The 27,607-nt window shown below is 48.1% G+C and overlaps 1 protein-coding gene across 4 annotated transcripts in view; it reads left to right on the top strand.

Moving 5' to 3' along the window:
- Positions 1-27,607, top strand: part of LOC120815920 (laminin subunit alpha-3) — a 48,145-nt gene that overhangs the window by 14,434 nt on the left and 6,104 nt on the right. For 2 of the 4 annotated variants that reach the window (XM_040171014.2, XM_040171016.2), the window contains exons 9-66: positions 38-128; positions 1,098-1,229; positions 2,318-2,368; positions 2,494-2,541; positions 3,434-3,568; positions 3,935-4,060; positions 4,429-4,563; positions 4,819-4,871; positions 5,240-5,339; positions 5,992-6,044; positions 6,137-6,242; positions 6,509-6,608; positions 7,021-7,177; positions 7,771-7,909; positions 8,096-8,238; positions 8,318-8,421; positions 8,892-9,048; positions 9,353-9,516; positions 9,606-9,714; positions 9,803-9,900; positions 10,468-10,666; positions 10,737-10,863; positions 10,998-11,146; positions 11,546-11,661; positions 11,863-12,074; positions 12,164-12,368; positions 13,044-13,188; positions 13,284-13,424; positions 13,724-13,885; positions 14,286-14,387; positions 14,474-14,557; positions 17,777-18,007; positions 20,217-20,330; positions 20,837-20,955; positions 21,048-21,128; positions 21,232-21,332; positions 21,474-21,527; positions 21,879-22,030; positions 22,469-22,579; positions 22,683-22,794; positions 22,960-23,127; positions 23,211-23,407; positions 23,526-23,642; positions 23,836-23,990; positions 24,150-24,291; positions 24,373-24,472; positions 24,552-24,668; positions 24,750-24,920; positions 25,009-25,160; positions 25,264-25,455; positions 25,550-25,698; positions 25,919-26,081; positions 26,170-26,297; positions 26,422-26,566; positions 26,671-26,766; positions 26,893-27,050; positions 27,146-27,263; positions 27,391-27,531. In XM_040171014.2, coding sequence (XP_040026948.2) covers positions 38-128; positions 1,098-1,229; positions 2,318-2,368; positions 2,494-2,541; positions 3,434-3,568; positions 3,935-4,060; positions 4,429-4,563; positions 4,819-4,871; positions 5,240-5,339; positions 5,992-6,044; positions 6,137-6,242; positions 6,509-6,608; positions 7,021-7,177; positions 7,771-7,909; positions 8,096-8,238; positions 8,318-8,421; positions 8,892-9,048; positions 9,353-9,516; positions 9,606-9,714; positions 9,803-9,900; positions 10,468-10,666; positions 10,737-10,863; positions 10,998-11,146; positions 11,546-11,661; positions 11,863-12,074; positions 12,164-12,368; positions 13,044-13,188; positions 13,284-13,424; positions 13,724-13,885; positions 14,286-14,387; positions 14,474-14,557; positions 17,777-18,007; positions 20,217-20,330; positions 20,837-20,955; positions 21,048-21,128; positions 21,232-21,332; positions 21,474-21,527; positions 21,879-22,030; positions 22,469-22,579; positions 22,683-22,794; positions 22,960-23,127; positions 23,211-23,407; positions 23,526-23,642; positions 23,836-23,990; positions 24,150-24,291; positions 24,373-24,472; positions 24,552-24,668; positions 24,750-24,920; positions 25,009-25,160; positions 25,264-25,455; positions 25,550-25,698; positions 25,919-26,081; positions 26,170-26,297; positions 26,422-26,566; positions 26,671-26,766; positions 26,893-27,050; positions 27,146-27,263; positions 27,391-27,531 — 7,527 coding nt within the window. The remainder of the gene's footprint in view (positions 1-37; positions 129-1,097; positions 1,230-2,317; positions 2,369-2,493; positions 2,542-3,433; positions 3,569-3,934; positions 4,061-4,428; positions 4,564-4,818; positions 4,872-5,239; positions 5,340-5,991; positions 6,045-6,136; positions 6,243-6,508; positions 6,609-7,020; positions 7,178-7,770; positions 7,910-8,095; positions 8,239-8,317; positions 8,422-8,891; positions 9,049-9,352; positions 9,517-9,605; positions 9,715-9,802; positions 9,901-10,467; positions 10,667-10,736; positions 10,864-10,997; positions 11,147-11,545; positions 11,662-11,862; positions 12,075-12,163; positions 12,369-13,043; positions 13,189-13,283; positions 13,425-13,723; positions 13,886-14,285; positions 14,388-14,473; positions 14,558-17,776; positions 18,008-20,216; positions 20,331-20,836; positions 20,956-21,047; positions 21,129-21,231; positions 21,333-21,473; positions 21,528-21,878; positions 22,031-22,468; positions 22,580-22,682; positions 22,795-22,959; positions 23,128-23,210; positions 23,408-23,525; positions 23,643-23,835; positions 23,991-24,149; positions 24,292-24,372; positions 24,473-24,551; positions 24,669-24,749; positions 24,921-25,008; positions 25,161-25,263; positions 25,456-25,549; positions 25,699-25,918; positions 26,082-26,169; positions 26,298-26,421; positions 26,567-26,670; positions 26,767-26,892; positions 27,051-27,145; positions 27,264-27,390; positions 27,532-27,607) is intronic. The other 2 variants (XM_040171015.2, XM_078098588.1) reach the window with 1 other exon arrangement.

The raw sequence follows: 27,607 nt of genomic DNA, 5'->3' as shown, positions 1-27,607 counted from the left end.
GTTGTGGCTCACGTCAAATTGTTGTGTTCTTATTAAGCACAACACTGCTGGAGTGAACTGTGAGCGATGCCTTGAAGGTTTCTACAGACCTTATGGAATCCCTCCCGAGTCTCCCGCTGGATGCATACGTGAGTTGCCCTTTCTGTGGATGTCCCTTTCATTTAAAGTTACATTGAATTGAATCGATTTTTGATCGGATTTATTTTAGTGTTTTCTATTCCTTTTGTCATTGGCTTTGCTACTGGTTTAGTTGTACTCAGATATTTATTTAAATTATTGTTGATAATTGTAAATTATGCTGCTTTAATTAATGCAATTAAAGCATATTCATAAAATATAACATATTAAAGCAATAAGGTACTTTATCGTCCAATAATGTAACAGTTCGGGGGGGTTGTTAGGCCCGAAGGCCAGCAACCCACGAACAGTTATATTATTGAAGATAAAGTACTGCCTCAAGTACCTTATTGCTTTATGATGCGGTTACAAGCGAAATTGTAATTAGTAAGAAAATAGCTGCCTTTCAGCACAAAATATTATTAGCCACCAAACGCTGTGTATCTCATTTCAGTAGTCAAGTAAAGAGAAAATAGTCTTTTTACGACCGATCATTTGTGGGATTTCCGTTTTTTTTTCTTCCGGGGTTGCCACTGAGCTAAAAGCTAAAACGTCAAAGCTAACCTGCTAATTTGAGTGCGCAGTGATATGGAGCGCTCGAGTCAATGTGAACAGCAACTTCCCCCGATGATAAACAAGTGAAGCCAAAACTTGTTATTCTCAGCGGGTTGTCTTGGTCGAGACACAAATACCGCTGGCACTTGTAGTATTGCTAAACTGGGCTCCACTCTTGTTTACATTACTTGTCATATAAATAGCTGCCAGTTGCGTTTGCACGTCACAACGCAATTATATCCGGGGTTTTTTAAGAGGATTTGGAGAATAATAGGCTTTCTGGAAGGAAAAATGGGGCACGTAGCAACCGCAGATGAAAATGATATGAATGTTAATGATGTCGGGCTCCACCCCCCCGCTGTGCGTTGCACATTTATCTGTAGATCAATGTTGATTGAGAAAAACGAAACATGCCGCCCCAACAGCCTGTAGGTGTGATGAAAGGACCACAGCCGGCTGTGAGATGGAGTCAGGAAGGTGTATCTGCAAGACACAATTTGCTGGAGAAAACTGTGATCGCTGTGCGGACGGATTCCTTTACTACCCTCAGTGCATTCGTGAGTATTTATCCTATTTCCTTTTTTTAATCTTATCACATAACGGATACCCAATTAACCCTTAAACATTGCCCATCTCCCTTTTTGGCTCTGAGAGCACAGTGATGTGTCTGTGTGTGGGAGCACAGTGTCAGTACAGTCAGGTGAAACCTAATCTGTGACGTCTGGGATCAGTTTCAGCCTTTTGTGTTTCAGGCGCTTCCCTTCCCTGGAGGGAAGTATGCCTTCAATTCAATTCAATTTTCAATTCATTTTATTTTGTATAGCCCATAATTGCAAATTACAAATTTGCCTCAGAGGGCTTTACAGTCTGTACACATACAACATCCTCTGTCCCAAAACCCACCATCGGCACAGGAAAAACTCCCCAAAAAATGAAAAAACCCTTCCAAGAGGGAAAAAAGGGAAGAAACCTTAGTGAGAACGTCAGAGGAGGGATCCCACTCCCGGGATGGACAGACTACAATGGATGCCATTTGTACAGAATGAACAATGTATAATACATGCAATTCAATGCAGGAGGATTCGTGTCCATGCCTTGGCATTGACCACCATGCCCACAATACACACACACACACAGAAGATAGTTCCCTCATCTTATCTTAGTGTGATATTAGGCTGCGAGCGCGAAGGGACACCCAGTCCTTCCTCTTTACGAGGACTCTTTTCTGTGACTGACTCTATTATTTAAGGTCTGTGAGTCAGTTTGAGATACAATTTATTTGTGAACTGTTCCTTGAAACAATGTTTCCCTCTGACTGCATTTGTTTTTTTGTATGTTGTGGAGCCCTTTAATGTCCTTTTCATCACTAAGAAAAAAAGTAGTGAAAAGCATTTCTTTGCATTTGTAATTTCTGGTCAATAACGATTTTTAATTATATCCTACAACAACATAGTTCAATAAAGGTAATATAAATGGCTCAATCAGGTTAGAGTCAATACATTATTCAATCATATATACCGACTGAGAGTTTAAGGGTTAAATAAAATCAGTTCTCCGCTGTGATGAATGAAATTGAACTTTTAATTTGACTTCACGGTTCCCCATCAGTAGAGATCTAAATTCTAAATATATCGTTTGCACTCAGGATATCCCGTGTACCCGACGACCACCCAATCCCCCGCAGGACCTTTTGTGGGTAAGTCCCATCAACAACACTTTCTCATACCACAGTTTATCTTGAACGATGTCTTTAAACAGTCATTAAATGTCGTCCCCGTTGATCCTAATTATTTCGCCCTTTTCCTCTCTCTCTCTGTTAAGAGCCCACCGCTTGTCCTCGCGGTTATTTCGGCTCCCCCAGCTGTCGACGTGAGTGTGATTGTGTGCTGTTGTGCTGCCAGGTGTTCGCACAGCTAAGCCGTGATAATTGCATTTACTGAATCTAAAAAACACAGGAAAACAACGTTTATACAAGGCGGGATTTTCCTTTTTCTTTGAGTCGCATTAACGTACAGGCAGCCCAGGTTGGCTGAAGGGGTTAGAAGACCTTAAGGCACCACTGGTTAAATGTTGAGGCTAAAAGTCAGATAACATTTATAGGTCTCCAAACCAAACTGGCATAAAAAAAATTATAGTATATTGTCAGAATGAGAGAGAATTCTCGCAATTTTTTTAGCAACACACTGTTGGTCCTAAACGATCTTGTCCATCAGTTGGGATTTAAGTTCAAGTGGTCAATGTCCTCTCAGGAAAGCGATGGTCATTTGTGAACGTGAGAACTAACCAGTCTATTATTAGTTATGGCCCCTGTGTTTTAAATTCCCATTTTTGGTTTCCTCTAAGCTGGGGAATGCATTATTAGAAAAAACAGTGCTCCCATTAAAACAAAGACCTTTATCCGCGTCTTATTGGAGTTTAAGATGGAGTTTTATCATCAAAAACAAACAATGATTTTAATGTTCTGGAGCTGCATTGCGACAAAGAGCAGTGGCAGCCTCCGTAGTGGCCGTCTTGCCTTAGTGCCGAGTCGGTTCACATACCAGGGGAAGCTCGCCAAGACGCGGGAACTAATGCAGCCGTACCAGCGCGTGCCACAATATGAGATTAGTTCAGAAGACGGAAGTATTTGTCCTTCTCCTGTAGTTCAGCTCCTGGCCCGAGGAAAGAGCTCGTTTAGAAGCTCGGTTAGAAGCAAGCTTTAGGGTGCAACTCTTTACAACTCCATTCCTTTACTAGTGTTTGTGTTTGTGTTTGTGCGCAGCGTGTGTATGTGACTACAGAGGCACGGCGGACAGGGTGTGCGATGCCGCAGGCCGCTGCCTGTGCCGTCAGGGTGTGGAAGGGGAGCGATGCGACCGCTGTCCATCGGGACGCCACTCCTTCCCCGACTGCCGGGGTGAGAAAGAGTCACCGGGCCACTGGGCATTCGGCGTGATTCATTTTGCCACGAGATGTTAATGTCAGATTCTGGAGCAGGTTCACTTCGAGCTGTTCAAGCTAAAGCCTTTTAACGGCAAGGATCCCTAAAATGACCCTCCTGAGACACCTGGACCAACAGAAATCTATTTATTCTCATCATCAGTGTCATTTTTTACGATAAGCATAAATCCATGTTTTTACATGACTTCCAAACTAACTCTGTGTGGCTTCTCTGATGACCCTGCTCTCCTGTACGGATGCATGATTGATTATTTTGACTCTCAAGAGGAACAAGCAGTGTCTAACGGTGTAGCTCACAAACGCCACGCGTCTCTTCCTGCAGCGTGCGCCTGTGACGGGGCCGGCGGCGTTTGCGCTCCGAGTGGCCAGTGTGTTTGCCTTCCCAACTACACGGGCCGGGAGTGTGACCAATGTGCACCGGGCCACTACGGATACCCCGACTGTGCTGGTGAGTGGCCTTGATCCCTCAGCGTGACTATGACGGATCAACCGATCGGCCGCCCGGCGTCTGAGCGCCTGTGGAAAAAATGTGGCCGCTTGTTTCGCTGGGCTTATTGCGGCGTCGCGCTCCCACAGTTGTCATTTATTTATTAAAGTATTCTGCACGACACAAGCTTTTCAGAGTAGAGGAGCATGAGAAGTGTATGCACTTCCTTCTAGGGAATCACATTGCCGAGAATAGACGACTGGGAATCAGAGGGAAATCACGTTATGGAAGAAAAAACCCCCCACAGGGATCATTTTTAAACCTGTTTTCATACCAGAGTCAACGCTTGGATTTCTGATGACTTACTTCAGCGTGTTTCCTGTCCCCAGTGTGTCAGTGTTCACAGGGAGGCTCATACGGCAGCGTTTGCAACCCGGTGTCGGGTCAGTGTCTGTGTCTCCCGGGGCTGGTGGGTCAGCAGTGTGACCGCTGCGCCTCTGGACTCAGCTTCCCCGGGTGCTCAGGTAACTACATCCAAAGACGTCCTGCTTACGAATGAAGTCATATTGGGAGCATCCGAGGGACCAGCGGTATTTCATGTAGAAAGTTTTAGTATTGCAACATAAAGGTTTTATCATGTGTAGATAGTTCTCCTTATTCGCTCTTAAAATACAAAGACATTTGCGCCACGTTTGATAATCCAATACAAAGAGTAACAGTACGTGTTCATGATCGACTCATGTATTTTACTTTGTTGTGAATTCATTTTGTGTTTCCAGGGCCCATCAACGTGTGTAACCCAGGAGGAACTGAGGTCATTGATCCTCAATCGGTATGCCCGTCCAAAAAAACATTTCTCTCTCTGCAGAAGCCCAACTCTGCCCATGGTTATATTCGGGTCTAATTCCAGCCCGGGGCCCTTTGGGTGTGGATTTACGTGACCTCACAGTTGTAGCACTGATAACACAGCCCTGCAGCTAATTTCACAAGCAATTGTTTTGCTCTGAAATGTAAACGCAATCAAACTAAAGGAAAAGAGACTTCCTTCCATTTTGGCAGAGGCAGAAAAACAAAGAGATTCTGGATGGTTTTCACCTGCTCTATTTTGGGACATGCGCTAGATTTGGAAGTAACGGCAATTTCGGAAAAACTGGCACTATGGTACAATATGCAGGCGTCTGATTTTAGACGTCTTTACAGGGCGCGTGTCGCTGTGTAGCAACCACAGAGGGAACCCTTTGCGACAGCTGTAAACCTCTGTACTGGAAACTGGCCACAGACAACTCTGGTGGATGTGTCGGTAAGTGACAGCAGCGCTGACGAGAGCAAACTGAAATCTATTGACTTTGTAGGAAAATAACTCAAGTGACTGTCAGCAAAGTGACTCGGTCTTATTTTTTTTGCTCAACGAGTATTAGTTGTGATCACTGAACACGTTTTGTTCCCAATCTGACAAGGCAGTCAGACTGATGGGGGTCCTGGCCCCTTTTTTCTCAGAGGATGTGTCAACATTACCCCTGTCAACAAGGCCGGATCGGCCTTCCTGTCCCTCAGAAGGGAGCTGAGGAATAACACACAAATGCAGACTGAGTCCCGTTAACTGATTTCAGTGTGACTTTTCAGTAATGAGTACTGTATTTAAAACAATACCGCCCTCATCCCCCCCCAACAGCTTCAGCCTATGTCCAGAATGTTGCCTTTACCGCACTACCGGACAAAAGAGCTTCCTCTGGTTGACTGGCCAGACATTGAGGGGACGTTTCACTCAATGCGTTGAAAGCAAGCCGTGAACCTCTTTTGGGCCTTTGACGTGCAGATCTGTAAAGATTGTGGGGTTTTTGTGCCGTTCCGTTTTGCCCACGAACAAGACAAAATCATGCAATCAGAGTGTCTTTGCTGCACGTGCCCCTTTGTGCTTTCCTAACCACTGCCCCTCTCGCTCCGCGCGTCAGAGTGTCGCTGTGAGCTGAAGGGCACCCTGAGTGCCGTTGGAGAGTGTGAACAGGTGAGTTACTCGCAGTGACTGATTTTGTTTTTACAGTTGTTGTTATATTTATTTGGTTTGTCTCTTAATCTCATGATTATTTGTTTGTTTAGAAAGGCGGGCAGTGTCACTGTAAGCCCAACGCATGTGGGCATGCATGTGAAACCTGTAAGGACGGATACTTCCTGTTGCAGAAAAAAGACTATTTTGGTTGTCAAGGTAAGTTACCCTCCTTCACCACGTCTCTCTTACATATTATGTTCTTTTAAACGATGTTACTTTAGCAGATTATCACATAAGGAGCAATGAATGAACATGCAGGCTGTCAACCCTCAACACTCTACCGAAGGTTTCAATGGGCGAAACCAGCAAACCTCCAGTGGTTTATTAGCCTGTTGCAGTTCTATTCAGAGAATACAGTATATAACTTTCGTCCAGAGAGGGTGGATGAACTACTAAAGTGGTGACTTTTTCATGCCTCACAGGTTGTGAGTGTGATCTGGGCGGTGCCATCGACACGGCGTGCGATGAGATGTCCGGACAGTGTCGGTGTCAGAAGAACGTACTTGGCCTTAAATGCACCGAGTAAGATGGGGCCGACTTGAATGTCACAGGGCGTTATGGTACCTTCAGTTTCAGTCTCTGTTGTTGGCTGCTGTGTGTTTTGGGGGATGAGGAGTAAAACTCGTCGCTTGAACTCGACTAGACTAGAAAAAAGAGGTTTCGGATATCTGTTCTCGCTGTAAGAGGAAGACGGATTCAACACCTACATGATTTATTCCTCACATCATGTTTCCAAACGGGCCGCCATGGTGGTCGGGTTCACAATCCAGGAGCACGGCGTCCACGAGTGAAAGCGGTCGTACAATCACGTAACAGGCCGTTAGGAAAGCAGAGCGACCCCTCGCGGTCAAACACCTGCGCACCTTTAGGATTTGGGCATTAACGAACACGCACTGTTTCCCTTTTTAAATCAAACGTTCATGCATCCTGTTAGTCCAGCACCGAGCTACTACTTCCCCACTCTTCACCAACTGAGGTTTGAGGTCGAGGACGGGACGACGCCGAATGCCAGACCGGTGCGCTTTGGTTACAACCCCCAAGAGTTCCCAGATTTCAGCTGGAGAGGTTACGCCGTAATGTCCCCTGCACAGGTCAGTAGGTCTTCGGGACCTCCATGTATTTGATACACTGATTCTTCTTATGAATTACGCTATTGCCATTTTAGCGCCTCTCTGCCACTTCAATAACCCTATAGCTTTCTTTTTCTCATCTCTCTGACGCCACTATGATTGTTTTGCTCTTACCTCTGCGCTCATTTCGCTGATTCAGCACACAGCCTCCCATCATATGAGAGCTGATTGTGGACGCCGGCTCTCTTAGAACTAACACTATCTCTCTTCAGCCGGAGGTGATCCTAAAGCTTACCCTGGCCTCTGCTGGCCCTTTCCATGTTGTAATGCGCTACTCCGTCCCCCAAAGAAAGGGGAGGGTCCGCGTAAGGGCAAGGATCCTGGTGGTGGACGAAGCCGGCTCTCAGTCCTGCTGTGACTGTAAGTGAAGGGCCTGCCAATCCTTTGGCTGTGTGTTTCACTGCTCACCTCGCTTGCTGTCGGCCGGTTAACCCGCACTGTTTGCTTAAGTTCGCTGCCCACCTGACATGATTTTTTTCTTTATTTTTTACGTTTCTCATAACACACTAATCGCTACTCAGGCCGTCAGCTACGTGTCATTCTCGCCCCTGCAGAGTGAAGTCAGAGTAACAGTGAACGTTGAGCGTAAAGACGAGAGGCAGCACTTGTTCCGCGTGGTTCTGCGTTTCACTAACCCGACCAGCGCCGGTGTGAGCGGTAGCATCGCGGCTACCAATAACAGAGGCGCTGCAGGTGAGGCCGCCTCAGCCCCTTGCATCTCACAAACACCTCATGTCATCCAATCTAACTTATGGTTGATGAAATGCAACAAATAACCCATGTGTCGTAAGTCGTGTATATGGACATGAGGTGCCTTCTGCTGATGATGTTCCTCCCGTCATCTGTAATACAGAGATTTCTGCTTTTCTTTAAATTCAGGGTCCGACCAGAGTACGGAAGTGATATTCCCAAGGAGTCCCTCCCCATCTTTCCTCACCGTCCCCGGGGAGGGCTTCGCTGAGCCCTTCACGTTGACCCCGGGGACCTGGGTCGTTCACATCAGGGCAGAGGGCGTTCTGCTGGTGAGCTCATGGTAGAAGATGTGCAGGATTCCACTCTGAGCATCACAGACTTAAAGGTTGTTGCTCTGCGTCTCTCCAGGACTATTTAGTGCTGCTGCCACGGGATTACTATGAGGCACCTTTGCTGCAGGAGAAGATCAGCCGGCCTTGCACATACTTACCCACCGCAAACAAGGATGCAAAGTAACATTTTAACATTTCTCCTCAGTCATTTTGGAAAGTGTTTATACACTAATGCATGACAAGGGTCGGTGTAGTTTCTGCATCCATTGTGTCCTTCACACTGCACACACAAAGCTCTGGGTTTTTACATATACATTTATTGGCTTAGTCTCTTTACATAACATGATCCCAGGTAAGTCTATAATGACGCCTGTGAGGGCTTAGCTTGTGCAGGAGTTTTTTCATGTCTATAATGCATCATAATATACAGATGTTTTGCTCTATGCCAAAGTGTAAGAAAAGAAATCCCATAATTGTTTAGTGCATTAACAGCACGTATGCAAGATCAAAAAAGACCTCGCATCAACTTGCATACTAAGCGATGTTCTAAAGATGTGCGAGACCTCTACATCTACTAAAACAGGAGGATCATGTGACCACCTATCGTCGTTCTTGCCGACTCAGCCCGTGCGTGTGTGTCTCCGCCTCAGCTGCCTGTTGTATAAGCATGTGGACATGGACCGCTTCAGCTCCGCACTGGCCTCACAAGGAAAACTCACCAGCCACGGCGGGCGCCGGAGGAGGCTGGCCCGCGTGCGCCGGCTCACCCTGGATCACCCTCAGATGGCCGCTCTGTACGGCAGACAGGTACGTAGGAACTCCAACCCGCCTCAATGTCCCGTTTGGTTTCAATACGGTTCCATGAATCATGAGAGTAGGTTGAGAACACAGCAATAAAATAGCTTCACACAAGGTTATAAAATATCTTCTTAGCTCCTGTTTCAAAGTACAGAATAATAGGAGATGATTACGCCTTTGGCGTCGTGACCGTGGAACTGCTTTGCGTTTAGTGATGACAAAACCTTTTATGTCACGAGTGGAACATGCGTTATTTTACTAATTAGGGTTAGGGGTTAGGACTTCATTCCTTCGTTTGCTCTGTGTCACGTAGTCGCAGCTCCAGGTGGGTCTGCGCGTGCCGCGTCCCGGCCCGTACGCCCTCGTCCTGGAGTACGCCAGCGAGGTGGACGCCGTCCAGAATGTCAACATAGTCATCAGGGACCCGTCAGGTGACCAGATCCCAGCCAGGGCCAACGTTTACAGTTGTGCCCTCAGGTGAGTCCGTTTGTTTGGGGTTTGTTGCTTCCGTCTTCGCGGCGCGATAACGTTTTGTGTAACTTTCGTGTGTCTTGTGCGCGTTGCAGCTTCTTGTGCCGGAGCGTCGCAGTGGACGGCAGCGACCGGGTGGCCGCGTTCCAGCTCTCTCACAAGACGGAGATACTTCTGCAGACTTCCACCGCGTCACTCCTTTTGGTGAGGGAGGTGTTTCCACCACCCGTTCACCGGAGCTACATATCTAGACCACAGCGTGCAGTTTCAAATACTTTTGTTTCTTCCTTAGTATAAAGTTTACGCGGTTCCTGCAGAGGAGTTCTCCATTGACTACGTAGACCCTAAAGTGCTGTGTGTCTCCACTGATGGCCGCTTCACTGAGGACAGGTAGGTCACCTCCAATGGGCCCCGTTCACATTGATCACACAGGAATGCAAGCTGTGATCTAAGGGACCTGCTGCTACTCCACATAAGAACGCTGGAGACACTTCTGTTTTCCAGGTGTGAGGACACACGGTCCTGAGGTTGCGTAAGGCCGTTTACCTGAGGCTGAACTTTGGGTCGAACCCTCTATTCACTCTGTCACCCTGAATTTACTGTCTGGGTCAGATGTTCGGGTTACGTACGTGTCCACAGCTGTCCTTTCATTTACTCTGTAATGACAGAAAACTCGTCTGTTTTCTTGTCTGTTTGGTGCCTTTAATTGCTTTTATGTAAATATATACACAAAAACTCACTGAATTTTCAGAATATTTAGCACAGAGCAAAAACAGTGAACATGTTAGTGTCTATTAGTTTGTGATGTCAAGATTATTGCACATCAATGAGAGAGAAAGATTATTGTAGATTGTGGATGTTCTGTTGACCCTGGTGCAGTTATGCTAAAATAACACTTGCCAAACACTATCAACAGGCTCCAAGTGTCAACGTCTTGTCGCTGTTTACTGTTTCCAGTCGGTACTGCGTTCTGCGCCAATTCGACAAGCCGACCTCAGCCGAGATTTTAGATGCTGCCCGCGATGGACAGCTGTCTCCAGCACCAGCCGTTTCTCGCCAAAGAGGAGAGGATGAGGATTGGAGAACGAGACGACAGATCGGCGCGTTGACCGTCCCAGAGCCTCACAGTGATGGGATACTGCTCAAATTCCCTCAGGTGAAAAGCCGGTTGAATAATCAAACTCTTTAGTGGACTTTTGGACGCTAAAGCTTCCTCTTTTTTCCAGACGGAGATCAGTTTCACCCCAGAGGTGCCTCTCCCGGGCACATATGTGGTTGTGGTCCATTATCACCAGCGTGAACATACCTCCTTCCCCGTCGAGGTCCTGGTGGACGCAGAGCGGCAGTGGAAGGGTGAGTGCAAGTTAAATTAAAGAAAATGTAAGAGTTCACGAGGGAGTTAAGGAGCACACTAAGTCCCGGTCTGAGACGGATTGTTGTGCAGCGATTCTTCCTCTTTCAATTTCAACTCTGCTTTTCTCCTGCAGGTTGGATGAACGCGTCGTTCTGCCCCGCCGTCTCAGGCTGCAGGGAGGTCGTGGTCGCTGACGGGCGCATCGCCTTCCACTTTGACCACAGTTCTGGGCAGCGGCCCAGCGTCTCTCTCAGCGTGCCACACGAGAACACACTTATTCTGGTCGGTTGTCGAGTTATGTTCATGCCGCACATTAAATGAGACCTAAATGGTAGAAAAGGAAAACATAAAGTTGGACATACTTCCGGTGTGAGGAGGGGCTTGTGTTTGGTACTGTAGGTGGTCTCCGTGGCATTGTGAGGTGCTGCCTCCCCGGTGTGTATCCCACCTGGCAGCCACACACGGCTTCCTTAAAGCTAAAAGCTGAGCTGCCGACCTCTGTTGGGCAGGTTGGGCTTTGCTTGCCTGTTGTTCCCTTTCCTTCCGTCGGTTAAATGAAGCATAGAAGATGTGGCTGAAAGGCTTGAAGTCCTCATATATATGTTCCTCCTACACCCTGCTGAAAACAAAAGTGAGATTGTGGGTTCTTATCATTTCTCGTGCTTTGTGTCTTTTGTGTAGGATTATGTCTTGTTGGTTCCCGATAGCAGTTACACCCCAGATCTCTTGAAAGAGAAGCTGCTGGATAAATCTGCAGATTTCATACAGCAGTGTAGAGGAGACGGGTTCTATATTGAGTAAGTATCCACCGTGTGTTTAAAACAAGCAGTGGACGGGAAAAATGTACTTCTGAAAGTACAAAAAAAACGCACTAGTTGCACATCGATGTACAGCAGAGTGGAAGTTTTAGGAAATGGTGCCCTCTGGCTGCAATAATAGAGGATGCAACCACGTCTGTAAAAACCTCGTTTGTTTGATCCTTTATCTCGTCCCATCAGCCGGAGAACATCTCCTCAGTTCTGCAGAGACTCCGCCCGCTCGCTGGTGGCGGCTTATAACGGCGGAGCGCTCCCTTGCAACTGCGACGAGTCCGGCTCTACTGAGACCACTTGTGAGCCAGCCGGAGGACAGTGTCCCTGCAGGCGGCATGTCATCGGTCGACGGTGCACAAAGTGCACCACGGGATACTACGGCTTCCCCCACTGCAGACGTGAGTGGAAGCTGACTTCCCACTTGGCGCTGGCCAGAATGTCTACGTGGTTTGAAGTACAACTCAAAGGCCCTGTGCCCCTCCTGCAGCGTGCGAATGTGGCCGTCGGCTCTGTGACGAGGTGACGGGACGCTGCATCTGCCCCCCTCAGACAGTCAAACCCTCCTGCGACGTGTGCCAGGGTCAGACCTTCAGCTATCACCCGTTGGCGGGCTGCGAGGGCTGTGCGTGCTCCCCGAGCGGCGTGGAAACCAACGCCGCGCTGGACTGTGACCTCGTCACCGGACAGTGCAGGCGAGTGGAAACCTACTTAACCGTGTACACTGCGTTCTGCACACTACGGCTGTGTGTCCTGTGCATTAAAGCAAAGACACGATTAAAACACCTTTTGCCATGTTGCCGAGAAAGTCGATTTTATTTTTGGCTACACCACTGAGGGAAGGAAATTAGGAAACCATAGAAACGTCAGATATGTAGTTATGACACTGCATACTTATGAATGATGTTCGGTTTAGTATAATTTCCGTATGGTTATGATTATAATTATTCATAAGTATGCAGTGACATAAATACATCTCTGTACAGGGAGGGGATTTCAACATGCAGCATTTCTCGATGTAGATTTGTAAAGGGAAAACCTATTTTATGACATTATTTTATTTTTTACAACATAACATAATTATTTATATTATGTCATAACTACATCTCTGACGTTTATAATGAACCAAACCGTTTAAAAATCTGTTTAGGTTAAATTTAGGTTATGGTTATTTAAAAAGTACACGTATCACTACCAACACAATGTTATGAGCCAACGCGGACGAGACATCTAGCCTTTATATATATATATATATTATGAAAGAAACAATGTTGCTGTCTATTCCTGTAGTTTCTTCCTCACTTATCCGGCCTAATAAATGTATGAGGCACATCCAGAATCCGCCTGAAGATATTGATGTTTTTCTGTAGTTGCAAGCCGAGGGTTGGCGGCCGGCGGTGTGATCGCTGTGCTGCAGGTTACTATCGCTTCCCCGACTGTGTACCATGCAACTGTAACCGGGGAGGCGTCACAAGTGACATCTGTGACCCGGACACAGGAAGGTGTCTCTGCAAGGTGAGTTCCTTCGTCAGCACTCCCTCCGGCTCATTGGTGTCCATTTACCTTCTCTCGCTCTGACTTTCCCTCCATCACGACTGCCGTGTCTGTAGAGGAACGTTGCCGGCGTCAAGTGTGATGCCTGTCGGGAAGGTTCCTTCTTTTTTGACCGCTCCAACCGCCACGGCTGCACCGGGTGCTTCTGCTTCGGAGCGACTGACCGGTGTCAGAGCTCCAGCAAACGCAGGGGGAAGGTGTGTTTTCCTTTTCGTGCCCCTGCACGTCTATGAATGCCTTTGGAAATGTTCCGCCTGCAGAGCTTTCTCGCTGATGGCGGTAATGCGGTGAACGTCATTTTTGTTCACGCTGTTGCATTTGTCTCGTGGGCTCATTTCATGGGATTCTGTGTACATTCTGTGGCGGTTTGTGTGTGATATTATGTGTAGATGACGTTAAAAGCCCACGCGGTCTGTGATCCCTTGTGTGTCGTGAATACAGTACAGTTTAGGGATGGAGCGTTCACTTTAACCCGAGAAATGTTCCCCGTTATAAGTTTGTTGAGATGAAGGTCTGGCGCTTGGAACGCGCCGACCAGGAGGAGGTCCCGTCTGTGCTGAACACAGCCAGCGAGACAGTGGTGGCAGACGTCCAGGAGCTTCCTCCAACAGTTCAAACGCTGTACTGGGTTGCACCATCACCCTACCTGGGGGACAGGGTGAGTTACTGAGGGGGAGACAACACCAGGGCCACAGGGTCTCATCTTCATTTCACTTTTCTGTCATTTAATTGACTCGTCAGTAATGAGTGGAAGGGATTTACCCGTGTTGCATGTGGACCCAGCGTTTCAGCCCAGTAGAACCATGTAATGGAAATATTAGTTCAGCCTCACTTGCACTGTGCCTATTGTTTTATTAAACCTTTTATTCAGATCAACGGCGTCTCTGGCCTCATATTCTTTTTATGGACCATACAATCTTAGATTGGTAGATAAAGTCCTTTCATGTCAGATAGGAATTACGACTTTCATGTATAACTTCATAACTTTCTCTTTGTTCATGTATTCTTTTAAGCGAATGTCTTTGCCCTGACGGATATTTGGGCTTTTCCCCTCTCAGGTTTCGTCTTATGGTGGATTCCTCACCTACCAGTCCAAGTCCTTTGGGATCCCTAGTGAGGGGATGACCCTCATGGACAGGAGACCTGATGTCGTGCTAACTGTGTGTATTGCTGCTTCACTCTTAGACCTCAGCTTGTTTTGCACAGTTTATTTATCAGAGATTTATCTTGTTATTTTTCCCCCAAGGGACAAGATATGACTCTGATCCACTTGGCACCGCAAATCCCACATCCTGACAAGCTGTATCAGGGCAGAGTCCAGCTCTTGGAGGTAAAGTACAAAATAGTTTTACCTTTTTAATGCTTTTTTTTACTTGTGCACAATATAATCCACCACTAAACTGGGACGTGAAACGGAGCACATGATATGAAAGTATTAGAAGAATATGAAGCGCACGCTGCTGATTAAAAATAAATCTAAGAGCCCTTTGTAGGTCCTATTTGTAGACTCCTTGGGAATCAAACTATTACTGTTGTGAAAACCTCTATGAATGTCAAACGCAGGAAGGGTTCATCTTCTGAGGAGTGTAAATGTGCTTTTCAGAGTTCACAGAAATGTGCTTTTGGATTCTCCTATTTTAAAAAAAATTCTGATAATATTGTCCGGGGGGGTTGAAGTCCCCAAAGCCATTAAGTTCATCCTCAAATACTAAATACCTGTCAGGGTTGCGGGTGGAAGGCAGGACTCAAACGCAGAGTTCAAAACAAAAGGGACTTTAATAGTCAATGGTCAAAAATCCAAGGGGGCAAAAACACACAGGCATGAACTATGGGTATCCAAGACAAAGACAGGACATGCGTGGCTAAAGACAATGACGCGACAAGTGACACAGGAGACACACGGCTTAAATACACAAGGGAGGTGCAGGTGATTGGAACACAGGTGGAAACTATTAGACGAACACAGGGGATGACGAGACAAGGCAGGAAGTGAAGTTACCCGGGGACACGAGTGGCAGAAAACGACAAAATAAGACAGGAAGTGAACCACACCGTGACAGTACCCCCCCCTCAAGGACCGACTTCCAGGCGGCTCACACTAGAGCAAAACAAGGGGTGGGGGGGAGGGAAACCAGAGACGTTGGTCGGACCACCCGGGAAACTCTGGCGGGCGGCCCGGCGGGTGGCCAGACGAGCGGGGAGCCTCTGGGGGTCGGCCCGGCGGGCGGTCCCCAAGCCGGCTCCGGAGCGGCGACTGCAGGGCACGGAACGTCTCTAGAATGGCAGGCTCGGGGACACGGGAAACCTCCGGGGTCGGCGACGGCAGCTCGGGGACACGGAACACCTCCGCGGTTGTCGGCGGCGGCAGCTCGGGGACACGGAACACCTCCGCGGTTGTCGACGGCGGCAGCTCGGGGACACGGAACACCTCCGCGGTTGTCGGCGGCGGCAGCTCGGGGACACGGAACACCTCCGCGGTTGTCGCCGTCGGCAGCTCGGGGACACGGAACACCTCCGCGGTTGTCGCCGTCGGCAGCTCGGGGACACGGAACACCTCCGCGGTTGTCGCCGTCGGCAGCTCGGGGACACGGAAGACCTCCGTAGTCGGCTCCAGCTCGGGGACACGGAAGACCTCCGTAGTCGGCTCCAGCTCGGGGACAGGGAACACCTCCGCAGTCGGCTCCAGCTCGGGGACAGGGAACACCTCCGTAGTCGGCTCCAGCTCGGGGACAGGGAACACCTCCGTAGTCGGCTCCAGCTCGGGGACAGGGAACACCTCCGTAGTCGGCTCCAGCTCGGGGACATGGAACACCTCCGTAGTCGGCTCCAGCTCGGGGACACGGAACACCTCCGCAGTCGGCGGCGGCTCAGCCCCCCCCATAACCCACCCCATAGCCCCCCCCTCAAGGGCCGGATCCCAGACGGCCCTCAAATCACCAACGGGAGGGTGGGAGAGGACCATGGGATGGGAGGGAGGGAGCCTGAGTCTCGGAGCGGGGACTGGGGGCGTCGGGGTCATGGCTGAGAGTCTCGGAGCGGGGACTGGCCGAGTCGGGGGCATGGAGCGTGGCGCCGGAACTGGTCGGGTCGGGGGCATGGAGCGTGGCGCCGGAACTGGTCGGGTCGGGGGCATGGAGCGTGGCGCCGGAACTGGTCGGGTCGGGGGCATGGAGCGTGGCGCCGGAACTGGTCGGGTCGGGGGCATGGAGCGTGGCGCCGGAACTGGTCGGGTCGGGGGCATGGAGCGTGGCGCCGGAACTGGTCGGGTCGGGGGCATGGAACGTGGCGCCGGAACTGGTCGGGTCGGGGGCATGGAACGTGGCGCCGGAACTGGTCGGGTCGGGGGCATGGAACGTGGCGCCGGAACTGGTCGGGTCGGGGGCATGGATCGTGGCACTGGCTCGGGGGTCGGGGACATGGATCGTGGCACTGGCTCGGGGGTCGGGGACATGGATCGTGGCACTGGCTCGGGGGTCGGGGACTTGGAGGAGGGCCCGGATTGCTCTTCTCCGGACGGCATCCAGGTATCGCCGACAGGCAGACCGCCGTCGGACCCCTGCTCCTCGCTACCGTAAGGGGCAGAGAGTGTGGTTGTCCACTCGGGATCTGCCTCTCCGTGTGGAATCCCGGAAACTGTCTTCCCGGTTCATCGGCCCATTTACCATCTCCAGGGTCATCAGTCCTTCTGCTGTCCGTTTGGTTCTTCCTCGTACCCTTAGAGTACACCCCACCTTCCATGTCTCCCGTATTAAACCTGTGTCTCTTTGTCGCCTCCTTCCCCCCCCACCTCCTCGGCCGCCTCCCCGGATGGTTGACGGGGGCCCAGTCTATACAGTGCGGCGTCTCCTGAGGGTCCGACCGCGTGGCAGGGGTTTCCAGTACCTGGTTGACTGGGAGGGCTACGGACCGGAGGAGCGTTGCTGGGTTCCTTCCAGGGACATCTTGGACCCCTCCCTCATCGCCGACTTTCGCCGTCGCCACCCCAGTCAATCAGGTACGGCACCAGGTAGGACGCCAGGTGGCGCCCCTAGGAGGGGGGGTACTGTCACGCCCTAATTGTGTTCACCCGTTTTCACCTGTTTTTCCCCTGTCTCCTCCCACACCAGGTGTTCCCTGTTTGTCAATTATCCCTTGGGCATATAACCTGTGTCTTCTCCCTGTTCCTGTTGCCAGTTCGTCTTGTGTGTTTCACCAGGTCTTACCAGCGTTATATCCCAGTAGTTTCCAGTAGTTTCCAGTCAATTCTTGAGATCCCCCGTGTACTGACCCCTGCCTGCCTCCGACAACGACACGGCCTGCCACCTCTGTACCTCCGACGTCCTATGTACCGAACTCCGGCCTGCCTCCGACAACGACACTGCCTGCCACCTCTGAACCCCTGATCTCCCGTGCACCGAACTCCTGCCTGCCTCCGACAACGACACTGCCTGCCCGAATTCCTCTTCATTAAAACCCTTATTCCCCATATCTGCGTTTGGGTCTCTGTCTGAGTTGTGATAATACCTATCTCTCCGCATCAATCTCAAAATAACTGATCTGTGGCCTGCAGGGAAACTGGCGTCATGCTGTCACCAACAGGCCGGTGTCCAGAGAGGAGCTGATGATGGTCCTAGCCCGTCTGGTCGGCCTGAGAATCCGAGCCTTGTACTTTACTCAGAGCCAGCGACTCAGCTTGGGAGAGGTGGGCCTGGAGGGCCTGAGCAACACGGGGACCGGTGGTCCCGGAAACGCTGTGGAAGATTGTTCCTGTCCCCCTCAGAACACCGGAGACTCCTGTGAGGTGAAAGGAACCTGTTGAATATCCTTCTATCCTGCTTTGTCTTTATTGTCTTTATTCTTGCTTGAATAAAAATGGTGTAAAAGTGTGTAGAAAATGTTAGAAGGTTTTATGATCAACCTGTGTCTTTCATCAAATCAAATATTAGTACATACTGAACCATTTTTGAGGGTCCGAGAAGCAGTAGAGACACCAGACAGGGTGCCGCACCGTGTTGATTGAATTCCCCTCTTGTCATCTTCGAGGAGCCGGAGGTCCCCCTTATGTTTGTGAGGGTGTTCTGACACGCCTGAATCACAGTCCGCACCCTTTGTGTAGAGAAAAGCGGAGCAGCCTTGGATGTGATGTACAGGAAAATAGCAGCCGGAGGGCTTCGGGGTAAGATTGGGTCATAGAAACTAGTAGTGGAATCAACCAAGATGCCAAGGAATACATATTTACTTTAATTAATATGTCTGAGCCTGTCAGATCTAATCTGTATGCCGGTGATTTGCCCGTAGTGGCTAATTAAATAGGAGATTCGTTAAATACTTTATTAGTGAAAAAATAAGGAGATTCCTTCCTATTGCTAAGACTGTTGTTGCCATAGCTGTGGTTACCTGCCTTTGTATTTATGAGCAACAGCCTGATCGGGAGTGTTAAAAGGAAGTTGATTAAATGCGCCCAGAGGCGGTATGACAGCGCGCCTTACCTTGACACACGGGGCGCGGCCGGTAGGAACACATTTATCATAAACCCAAGTGCACCAACAGTATGTGTGTGTGTGTGTGTGTGTGTGTCAGTGCGCCCGACACGCCTAGTTGTGTCTGTCGAGTGTTTGAAGAGTGTGATGCAGGTGTGAGTTTTTGTCTGCACGGCCTCAGGATGTCTGACTTTCATATCAGTCACAAATGTTTGGACCAAAAAATGACGAACCACACGCACGCACACTAAAACAACAACAACAACAACACTTAGTGAAATCATTCTGTAAAACTGAATTATTTAAAGAATCCTAAGCTTTGCTTACTTTTTCAATCACTGCACAGAAGCATTTACGATATTTTGCCATTTGCTTTTCTCTATTCGTGAATCCACTATTAGCCCTCTGTGCTAAGTGTGTGTGTGTGTGTGTGTGCACGCGCATGTATGTTTGTGACTGTTTTGTGTGCGCGCGCACACGTCTAAAGGAAAGATAGAGCACTTACATGTGCGTGCTTGCATACGCTCATGTCGATCTGCAGACTGAGTCAGGAGGGATCTGGGGCGTGTTCTCTTTGTGTGTGTGTGATTGGGTTGGTTTAAGAGGCTGAGGCAGGGAAGAGTGGAGCGTTACTTCACACACACTAGACGCTGAGAATGTCAGACGAGCGTATGGACAGACGGCGGTGCGCGGGGGTTTTGTTCCAGACCGCGCTGTGGTGGGCTTTGATCGGACTTTGCTGCGCCGGCCCCCGGCCCGCAGGGAGAGGGCAGCGACCCCGCTACGCCAGGCACCATGACAGATGGTTTCAAGGGCCACAGATCCCCTCACCTCCCGGCCGGGGGAGTCAGCGGATAGAGTTTCCATCGGTGAGCGATGGAGGTGCCCAGCGGGTACGCTACCCCTACGTGAATGACGGACAGGCGGTTCGCTATCCTTCTGTCAATGACAGCGGTGCAAGTTCTCAGATTCAGGTAAACGCCTGTGAAGATGTCATGCGTCGTGTCGTTGTTTTACGTGAGCTGTAGGTTGAACTTCTCAGCCTATCAGCTGTGGATTGTTGGTGACTTTAGGATTGTTATCTCTGAAAGCAAAGGGCGCGCTGGGTGTTAATTTTTAATGAAATGCCGCTCAGGTCAAGTTCAGGGCTTCACATCACAGCCAACTATCCTCATGGAAACACTGTTATGTTTAGGCAAATTACAACAGATGCTGTAATTATAGGTTATGGGTTTCGTCTGTAAATGAGCTGGGCTGGTTTGTTGTCTATAATGAATTAAAAGACTTTTGCATAATTACGGTGAACACCTTAGTTTTTTAGACATCAATCTACTCAAAACAGACACATTCCAGTCTGATTATTTAATCTTAATGAACAAGATCTCTCTATTAAACTGTATGTATATGTAGAATTAAGTCCTGAGGTTTCCTTTGAATGCAGATGAGCGTACCCAGTGGTACGTCGGGATGTATTGCTTGTCATTCCCTGTTGGGATATAATGTCTTTACATGTTTGTGGTTTCTTTTCAGAAATGTGCTCCCGGTTACTACAGAGACGGCAGTGGCCCTTTCCTGGGCCGCTGTGTGCCCTGTGAGTGCAACGGCCTGTCCGATGAGTGCGAAGAGCGGACGGGGAGGTGCCTGGTAAGTGGAGTACCTCCACCGTGAGTCAAAACGGTCTGGACCTGCCATCTTCAGCGTACATCTGTGGACCGTGTTTCAGTCCGGATCCCAAACCCAACCCCTGACCCCTGACCCCTAACTCTCATCCAGTATGAGATAGGATGAGATAATCCTTTTATGAATCGTTCTCCATCCTCGATGGGTGGACAAGCCTTTACTCATTTCAAAATCTCGGCTGTCTGTTGTGTTATGTTATGAAAGACACTCAAGACCGGGCCTGTGTGCACAATGCACGCATGGATCCACACCCTGGAAGCTCAAAGCCGTATGGACACAAGTGGCTGAATAGAATCACTCTTACGCTGTCCACACACTCTTTGATTGATTGTTTCTCTTTGCCCTTAGACGTTTGCATTCCTCCATGTGATAAAATACTTCTTTTTTCAATCCATATAAAATAGTTTTTCATAATCTGTCATCCTCCACATACACTTTGTGGTTTAATGGACACATTATGTGATTTTCAGGGCTGTCAGTACAACGCGGCCGGGGACCGGTGTGAACGCTGCAAAGAAGGTTACTATGGAAACGCGGCTCAGAGGACGTGCAGAGTTTGCCCGTGCCCATTCAGATCGCCTTCAAACAGGTGGGGGGGAAAAATACCTAAATCCAAACAGCTGCACTATAAGTAAATGTAAACCTGTGTTTCAAGAGATAAACCATGATCTCGATCTGCAGTTTTGCAATAGGTTGTAAAGAAGTATTCGGCGACTTTGAGTGTGTTTGCAGAGCGGGCTACACCGGAGACAAGTGTGAGAGGTGAGCGTCTGTGCGGATTTTGAAATTCTGTGCAAATACTGGGATTTTTCTTGCACTCTAGTCTTACACATTTCTCCGTCTAACTTATTTCTCTTTTCCACAGTTGTGCTCCTGGTTACTATGGTGACCCATCGACACAAGGAGGAAGTTGTCGGCCGTGTAAATGCAATGGAAATGGAAACTACTGTGATCACAGGACTGGAGGTTAGCTTGTGCACTGCCCTTTCATTTCATTCTCGTACACGTCATTCCAACTCAATCTGTTTTTTTTACCCTTTTACTTCTAGCATCTAATTAAGATTTAAATTGTTTGTTATACAATGTTTTCATTGTTTTTTTTTCCAGTTTGCAAGAACACACTGGAGCCAGAAGACACAAACACAGAAGGGCCCTGCCAAGGTGAATTACCACGACATTGAGGTCTGACTCTCTGACATGGAGGAATGGGTTTTAGTTACGAGACAATTTCCCGCTGGAACAGACACGCAAAAAGGAATGCAAAAGGCGCGCCTACCTCTCCTGCATGGAAGCAGGACCCACGCGCTTTACAGCCAAATCAATGTGTCTCCTATAGTTGTTTTGTGTCACTGTAATTGATTTTTATCTTTTTTTATATTTCTTGCTCAGCTTACTTGTTGCTCCCAGTATTTTTGAGTGACATTTTGTGCCTGAAGCCCGGGGGGGTCGGGAACCCATCCGCGCGTTTTAAAGTACAATCCCTTGCCAATCCAACACTTGTTTGTGTTCTAGAGTGCGATAACTGTGCCCAGACGTTGCTAAATGATCTGGAGAAGCTGGATGATGAGCTGCGCAGGATCAAGACTCAACTGGACAACGCCAGTGCCAGCGCCACATCGCAGGACAGCCTGAAGAAGCTGGAGAAGGCTGTGGCAGACACCAAGGTAACGCGTCGGTGTACTGTGACGCAAAAGGCCACAGAAAGGGCAGAATACTTTTAGGTGTTCATAGACTAGGTGTAGGCCAAATCCAGATCACAGGGTCACAAGGACGATGAGAACCATTTCCTCTTAATTGCTTTGGTACGTCGTGTCTGTTTCTCACACAGACATGCGCACAAATGCACACACAAGTAAACACACACAGACATGGTGGCACAGTGCTTGTTCAAACATCCCAGGAATCCCAGTTAGTGACTAGATGGATGCCCCTGCTTGTCAAGTGTGTTGTTCTGGAATTTTTTTTTTTTTTTAAAGAGGCACAAGTGAATAAACGATTGGCAAGCAGCCGTTATCGGCCTGGAGCTTCAGCGCTCCACCAACGACATCTGAGCATTCCTCCGCGCAGCTTCATTTACATTTCTGCTGCTGTGCCTTCTGCAGATGCTTGTGAACAGATACAGCTCCGCCATCAACGCCCAGAAGTCCAGAGCCAACCAGCTGGAAGAGGACGTCAGCAATCTCACAGATGACATCAGCACCCTCAGAGAGAAGGTAGATCGATGGGGATAAGACCTACTGTCTCTACTAATGTGTTATTGAAATACCAACGTGTGATAAAACGTGTGACATTGTGTTTTTTTGTTCTTTATTTTAGGCAGAGAAGAGTGCTGCTCAAGCGGACAAGGCTGTGGCAGATGTTGCAAACACCCAGAAGAGAGCTAAAGTTCTGGACTCGGAGATTGAAAAAATGCTGGAGAAAATCCAAGGTAAGGGGAACCTAAGACTACCCGCTCTGTCTTTTTGTATTGTAATCTACTTTCTTTTGGCGTAATTTCTTTGGTTCACTTTATGTAGTTAATCACAAGTGGTATCATACTATAGCCTCCAACCCGATGACTGAGGAGTGTGTTCTTTTCTGTGTGTGTTTGAAGCTCTGCTGGACCAACTGAAGGACGCAGGAACAGGTGGCGATGTGCTGCCCAATGAAAACCTGGCTAGTCTGCTAGAAGAGGCTGAGCGCCTGGTAAAGGAGATGAAGGACAGGAACTTCACCCCTCAGAAGACAGCTGCTGAGCAAGAAAGAGACAAGGCTGAGAAACGTACAATATTTAGTCCGTACTTCAGTAACATCTTTGTTGTTGTTGGAAACATGTCACATGAGCTACTCTTTTCCATTTTCTAGTGCTCGACTTCATCAAGGCTAATGTTAGTAAGCAGTACGACCAGAACGAGGCTGCAGCAGAAAAGCTTCGGGGCCTTCTGAAGAATTATGAGGCCAAGGTGAAGGACCTGGAAAAGGCTCTAAAGGAGGCGGGGGACTTGCTTAAAAAAGCCAACACCCAGAATGGGCTTAGTGCTCAGGCACTGGAAGATCTGAAGGTAGTTCAAGTCATCTGGTTAATCACTTGTAAGAAACACGAGGGCTTGTTGATTTGCTCAGCACTCATTGCATAGTTATTAATAAGTGAAAGGTGTAAAAATGTGCTGTGCTCTGCAGAAACGTATTAAAGGCTTAGAAATGGAGCGGGACACCGTTAAGGACCAAATGACCATGGCAGAAAAGGAGCTGCAGAAAGCAGAAGATTTGGCCGAAATGCTATCTGACAGCAAAACGGTACGTTTGTGAAACGCTAACGTGCATGTGCTGTACCCGAAGACACACTGACACTGCCGTAGTCGTGTTTCACAAAAATTCCTGTCAGGTCCCAACATGCCGTCTGCTCAGATAAACATCCCTGTTTTTTGCTCCCCTTTCAAATTGGTATTTGTTACAAATAAATTGCACCCATTCACCTTTTCCTCTGTAGGAATATGAACAGCTGGCAGCACAGATGGATGGTGCCAAGACTGACTTGACCAAGAAGGTGAATGAGATTACCAAGGCAGCTTCTAAGAAGGACCTTGTGGAGGCTGCAGAGGAACATGCAAAGAACCTGGCAAAGCTGGCAATGGAACTTGAGAAGTAAGTTCTTTAAACATGCAATCCTGACACACTGTGACTATCGTAACCCTGAAGTCCATTGAATGGATTTTAAACAAGCACTTGGTGGTGCATGCAATTCAAGCGTAGTGTGTAATTTGCGTGTGCTCGCCATGTTCCCCTTGTCATCCTGTATGACAGTGCTGTTGCAAACGCAAGTGGACAGACTGAGGTTCGGAACGCCAAAGACGCTATTGACGCCTACAGGAACATCACAGATGCGATTAATGCTGCTGAGGCTGCAGCCAAAGAGGCCAAAAGTGCATCAGACAGCGCCCTGAACGTAAGCCACAGACAGAATGAGTGAAAATATTTTAGTGTATTGTTTCACTTTTTCATACAATAGTTTTTTTTTTTCCTTTAGAATTTAAAAAAAGAACAGCTCACAGTAAGAGCGAAAGACCTGAAAGACACCAGCGAGGACCTACTGAAGGATGCGCAGGAGGCAGAGACAGACCTCCAAGGTATTCAGCTCTACAGTTAAACTGTTGTTTTTTAAGAATAAGCCAAATTGATTGACTGATTCCTGTTTTTACGTAAAAGACTCTGCGGACGACATTAACGACGTGAAGAACCGCCTGAACGACGCTGGCAAGAAGAAGACTGCTCTTGAGAAAGACCTGAATTATGCACAGAACCAACTAGATAACATCAACACAGGTAAAACTAGTCAAAGCATTTTGCCAGGATGTGTATTACCAGGGTTCATATTTCTCCTAATCACAAATTTCGTCCAATCAGATGACATCAGCGCCACCATCAATGAAGCCAAGAGGAAGGCAGCTTTAGCAAATAACAGCGCTACCGTCACTATGGACAGACTGAATGCCATCAATGGGGAACTTAAGAATATCAAAGCCACTCCTGTCGACTCCAACCTGAACAATGTGCTGAATGACGTGGACGAGACGGGTAGGGCGGCGCTTCATTGTTTTGGTACATTACATAGTCTGTAAAAAGTAAAGTACTGCATTTTTTCGCTTATTTTCTCTACTTCCAGTGAAGAACTTGCTGAAAACCATCCCGTCTTTGGATGCTAAGCTATCAGAGATGGAGAACCTGACATCGGAGTTCCCCCCAATGAGCAACATATCCGAGAACATCAAGAAGATAAAGGACCTCATCGAACAAGCCCGGGACGCCGCTAACAGGGTGAGGCCCCACTCACGCATCCACCACCGCGTCCCAAATCAAACCAATCTGTCCTCTATTTGTTCCTTCATGGGTCCATCCCCCTTTTGTGTGTTTTCTCCAGATTGGGATCCCCATGATGTTTAAGGGCAACAGCCACGTGGAGCTGCGTGCACCAAAGAACCTGGAGGATCTGAAGGCCTACACGGGCCTGTCCCTGTCGCTGCAGAGGCCGCAGGGCCGGGGTGACGGAAGACGTCGACGCAGACAGGCCAACAACGGGGACATGTTTGTGTTGTACCTTGGCAATAGAGACGTGAGTGACTCCCAAGTGCATGTGAATAGATAAACACACAGCATTTAATGTGCAATGATTGCACACAAAGGCGTTAACAAACTGTGTCTCGTAGTCTTCTAAGAACTACATTGGCATGGTCCTGAGGAACGAAGTGCTGTTCGGTGTGTACAAGCTCAACGGAGTGGAGTACGAGATGGAAACGGGTGTCATCACCAAGTCCGTATCTGTGCCGGCCAAGTTCGATCAGGTGGACCTACGCAGGTAAACCGCATAATTCTCTTGTAACATGCACGTTCATATAGTTTTCTCCTGTGCCAGTTTTTCTAATTTTTCTGTGCACGCAATGTAAAGCGTCAATATCGTAGAACCTTCTGTTTTTAGGTTTGTTTTATAACATCTGCCTCTGTGCCCTCTCCCGTATCAAATGAACCAATGAAATAAAGGTTGTTAATGTGAATATTTTTTCCCTCTTCCAATTTAGGATTTACCAAGATGCAAAAATGACCCTCGCCAAATTTTCCAACTCGAAACTAAGTTTTGCGCCAATTACCGCCGAAAGGCAAGGAGTGGAGAACAAGAACCTCCTGGACCTCAGTCCCAGTGATGTGGTTTTCTATGTCGGAGGCTACCCAGACAGCTTCACTGTGAGCAACCAGGAAGATTGTATACATGTCTTTACTTTCAACTAGCATGGGTTTTATTAAAACCTTTCTCTGTTTTGCTTTTGCTCAGCCGCCAGCGTCTCTCAAGTACCCCAAGTACGAGGGCTGCATTGAGTTCTCTTCTGTCAATGACAAGGTCATCAGCCTCTACAACTTCCAAAAGGCAGTGGGGATTAATCCGGAGCCTCCATGCAAGAGGTACGACCTAGTCCTGAACAGAAAAGAGAACATTCTTACAATCTTACAGATTGTTGAAGTGATAGACAAAGGCTGTCTGTCTTTTTGAAATAGAATTTCCTGACTTTTTCTCCCCTCTTTTCAGATACGTACCTCCAACGGATTCTGAATTCTATCAAGGCACTGGATATGGAAAGGTTTTAATAGACGGAACCATTCCGGCCCTTATCATCAATATGTTCATCTCTTCTCGTTCGTCAAACGGTCTGCTGTTATTCATCCAAAGTGAGGTAAATCACTGTTTTTGGTATCTTTTTTTTTTCAAATTAATTTTAAGTCAAATTATATGAAGTATTTGAAAGAACTTGATTATTCTATTTGCCCCGCAACATAGGACAATTACATCACCGTGACGATTGAGAAGGGCATCGTTTTCATTCGTAGCAATTTGCTAGAAACTCCAGCTACAAATAACCTCGAAACATTCCCGGTAAGATGCTTTTGTTTTTTGTTTTCTGCCGTCAGGTTCTTCCATAATAAGTAACGTGACTCGGAACTGACAACATTTGTAAATCAAGAACCCTGAATTTAACCTCCTCTTTTGTCCTTTCTTCAGACGAGTGACTATGAACAACTCAACATCATCTTTTTAAGAAGCAACGACATCATTGTGCGCATTTCCAATACTGACCTGGCCAAAGCCAATGTTGCGTACAACTTTGGTGAATTTAAGGAATGGTACATTGGCGGTGCCCCGCGGGACGTGAGGGAGAGGTACACTATCGATTTTCCTCGTCATCATCGTCTGCTGAAAGGTATTTGGTCAACCGTTTCCCATTTTACTGAGAGTATTTTATTCCCCTTCACAGGTATAATATCACCATGCAGCCATTTAAAGGATGTGTAAAGAATTTGAAGCAGAATAGCGCCGTCATATCCGTGTCCGAGCCAGTGGGCATCAGCAAGGGTTGTCCCAAGGATTCCTTGGTAAGACGCGGACCTCCGCATCCCGAACCCATTACCAGCATTCCTATCACCGACCCAAATACACTTTGGCTTGTGTGTCTGCTATGACTTAATTTAACTAACGTTTCATGTGCACGTTCTTGTCTAGGTTGTTCGTAAAGCAGATTTCAGTTTGGGGAGCTCCCTGTCAGGTGACCTCACAGGCTTTAGTCTGGCCAATGACGTCGCTGTCTCCCTCGGATTCAAGAGCACACAGAATGAGGGTATTATTCTGCAGGACAAACAGACGGTCAGTCCTTATATTTATAGGAAATGTGGTGTTTTAATTGCGACCGTCTGGGATTGCGAGTTTGTTAGAGACCACG

Source organism: Gasterosteus aculeatus, chromosome 3 (genome assembly GCF_964276395.1).
Source record: "Gasterosteus aculeatus chromosome 3, fGasAcu3.hap1.1, whole genome shotgun sequence".
Classification (NCBI taxonomy): Eukaryota; Metazoa; Chordata; class Actinopteri; order Perciformes; family Gasterosteidae; genus Gasterosteus; species Gasterosteus aculeatus.
Note: the sequence above shows the minus strand (reverse complement) of the source record. Positions and strands in the feature narration are given on the sequence as shown.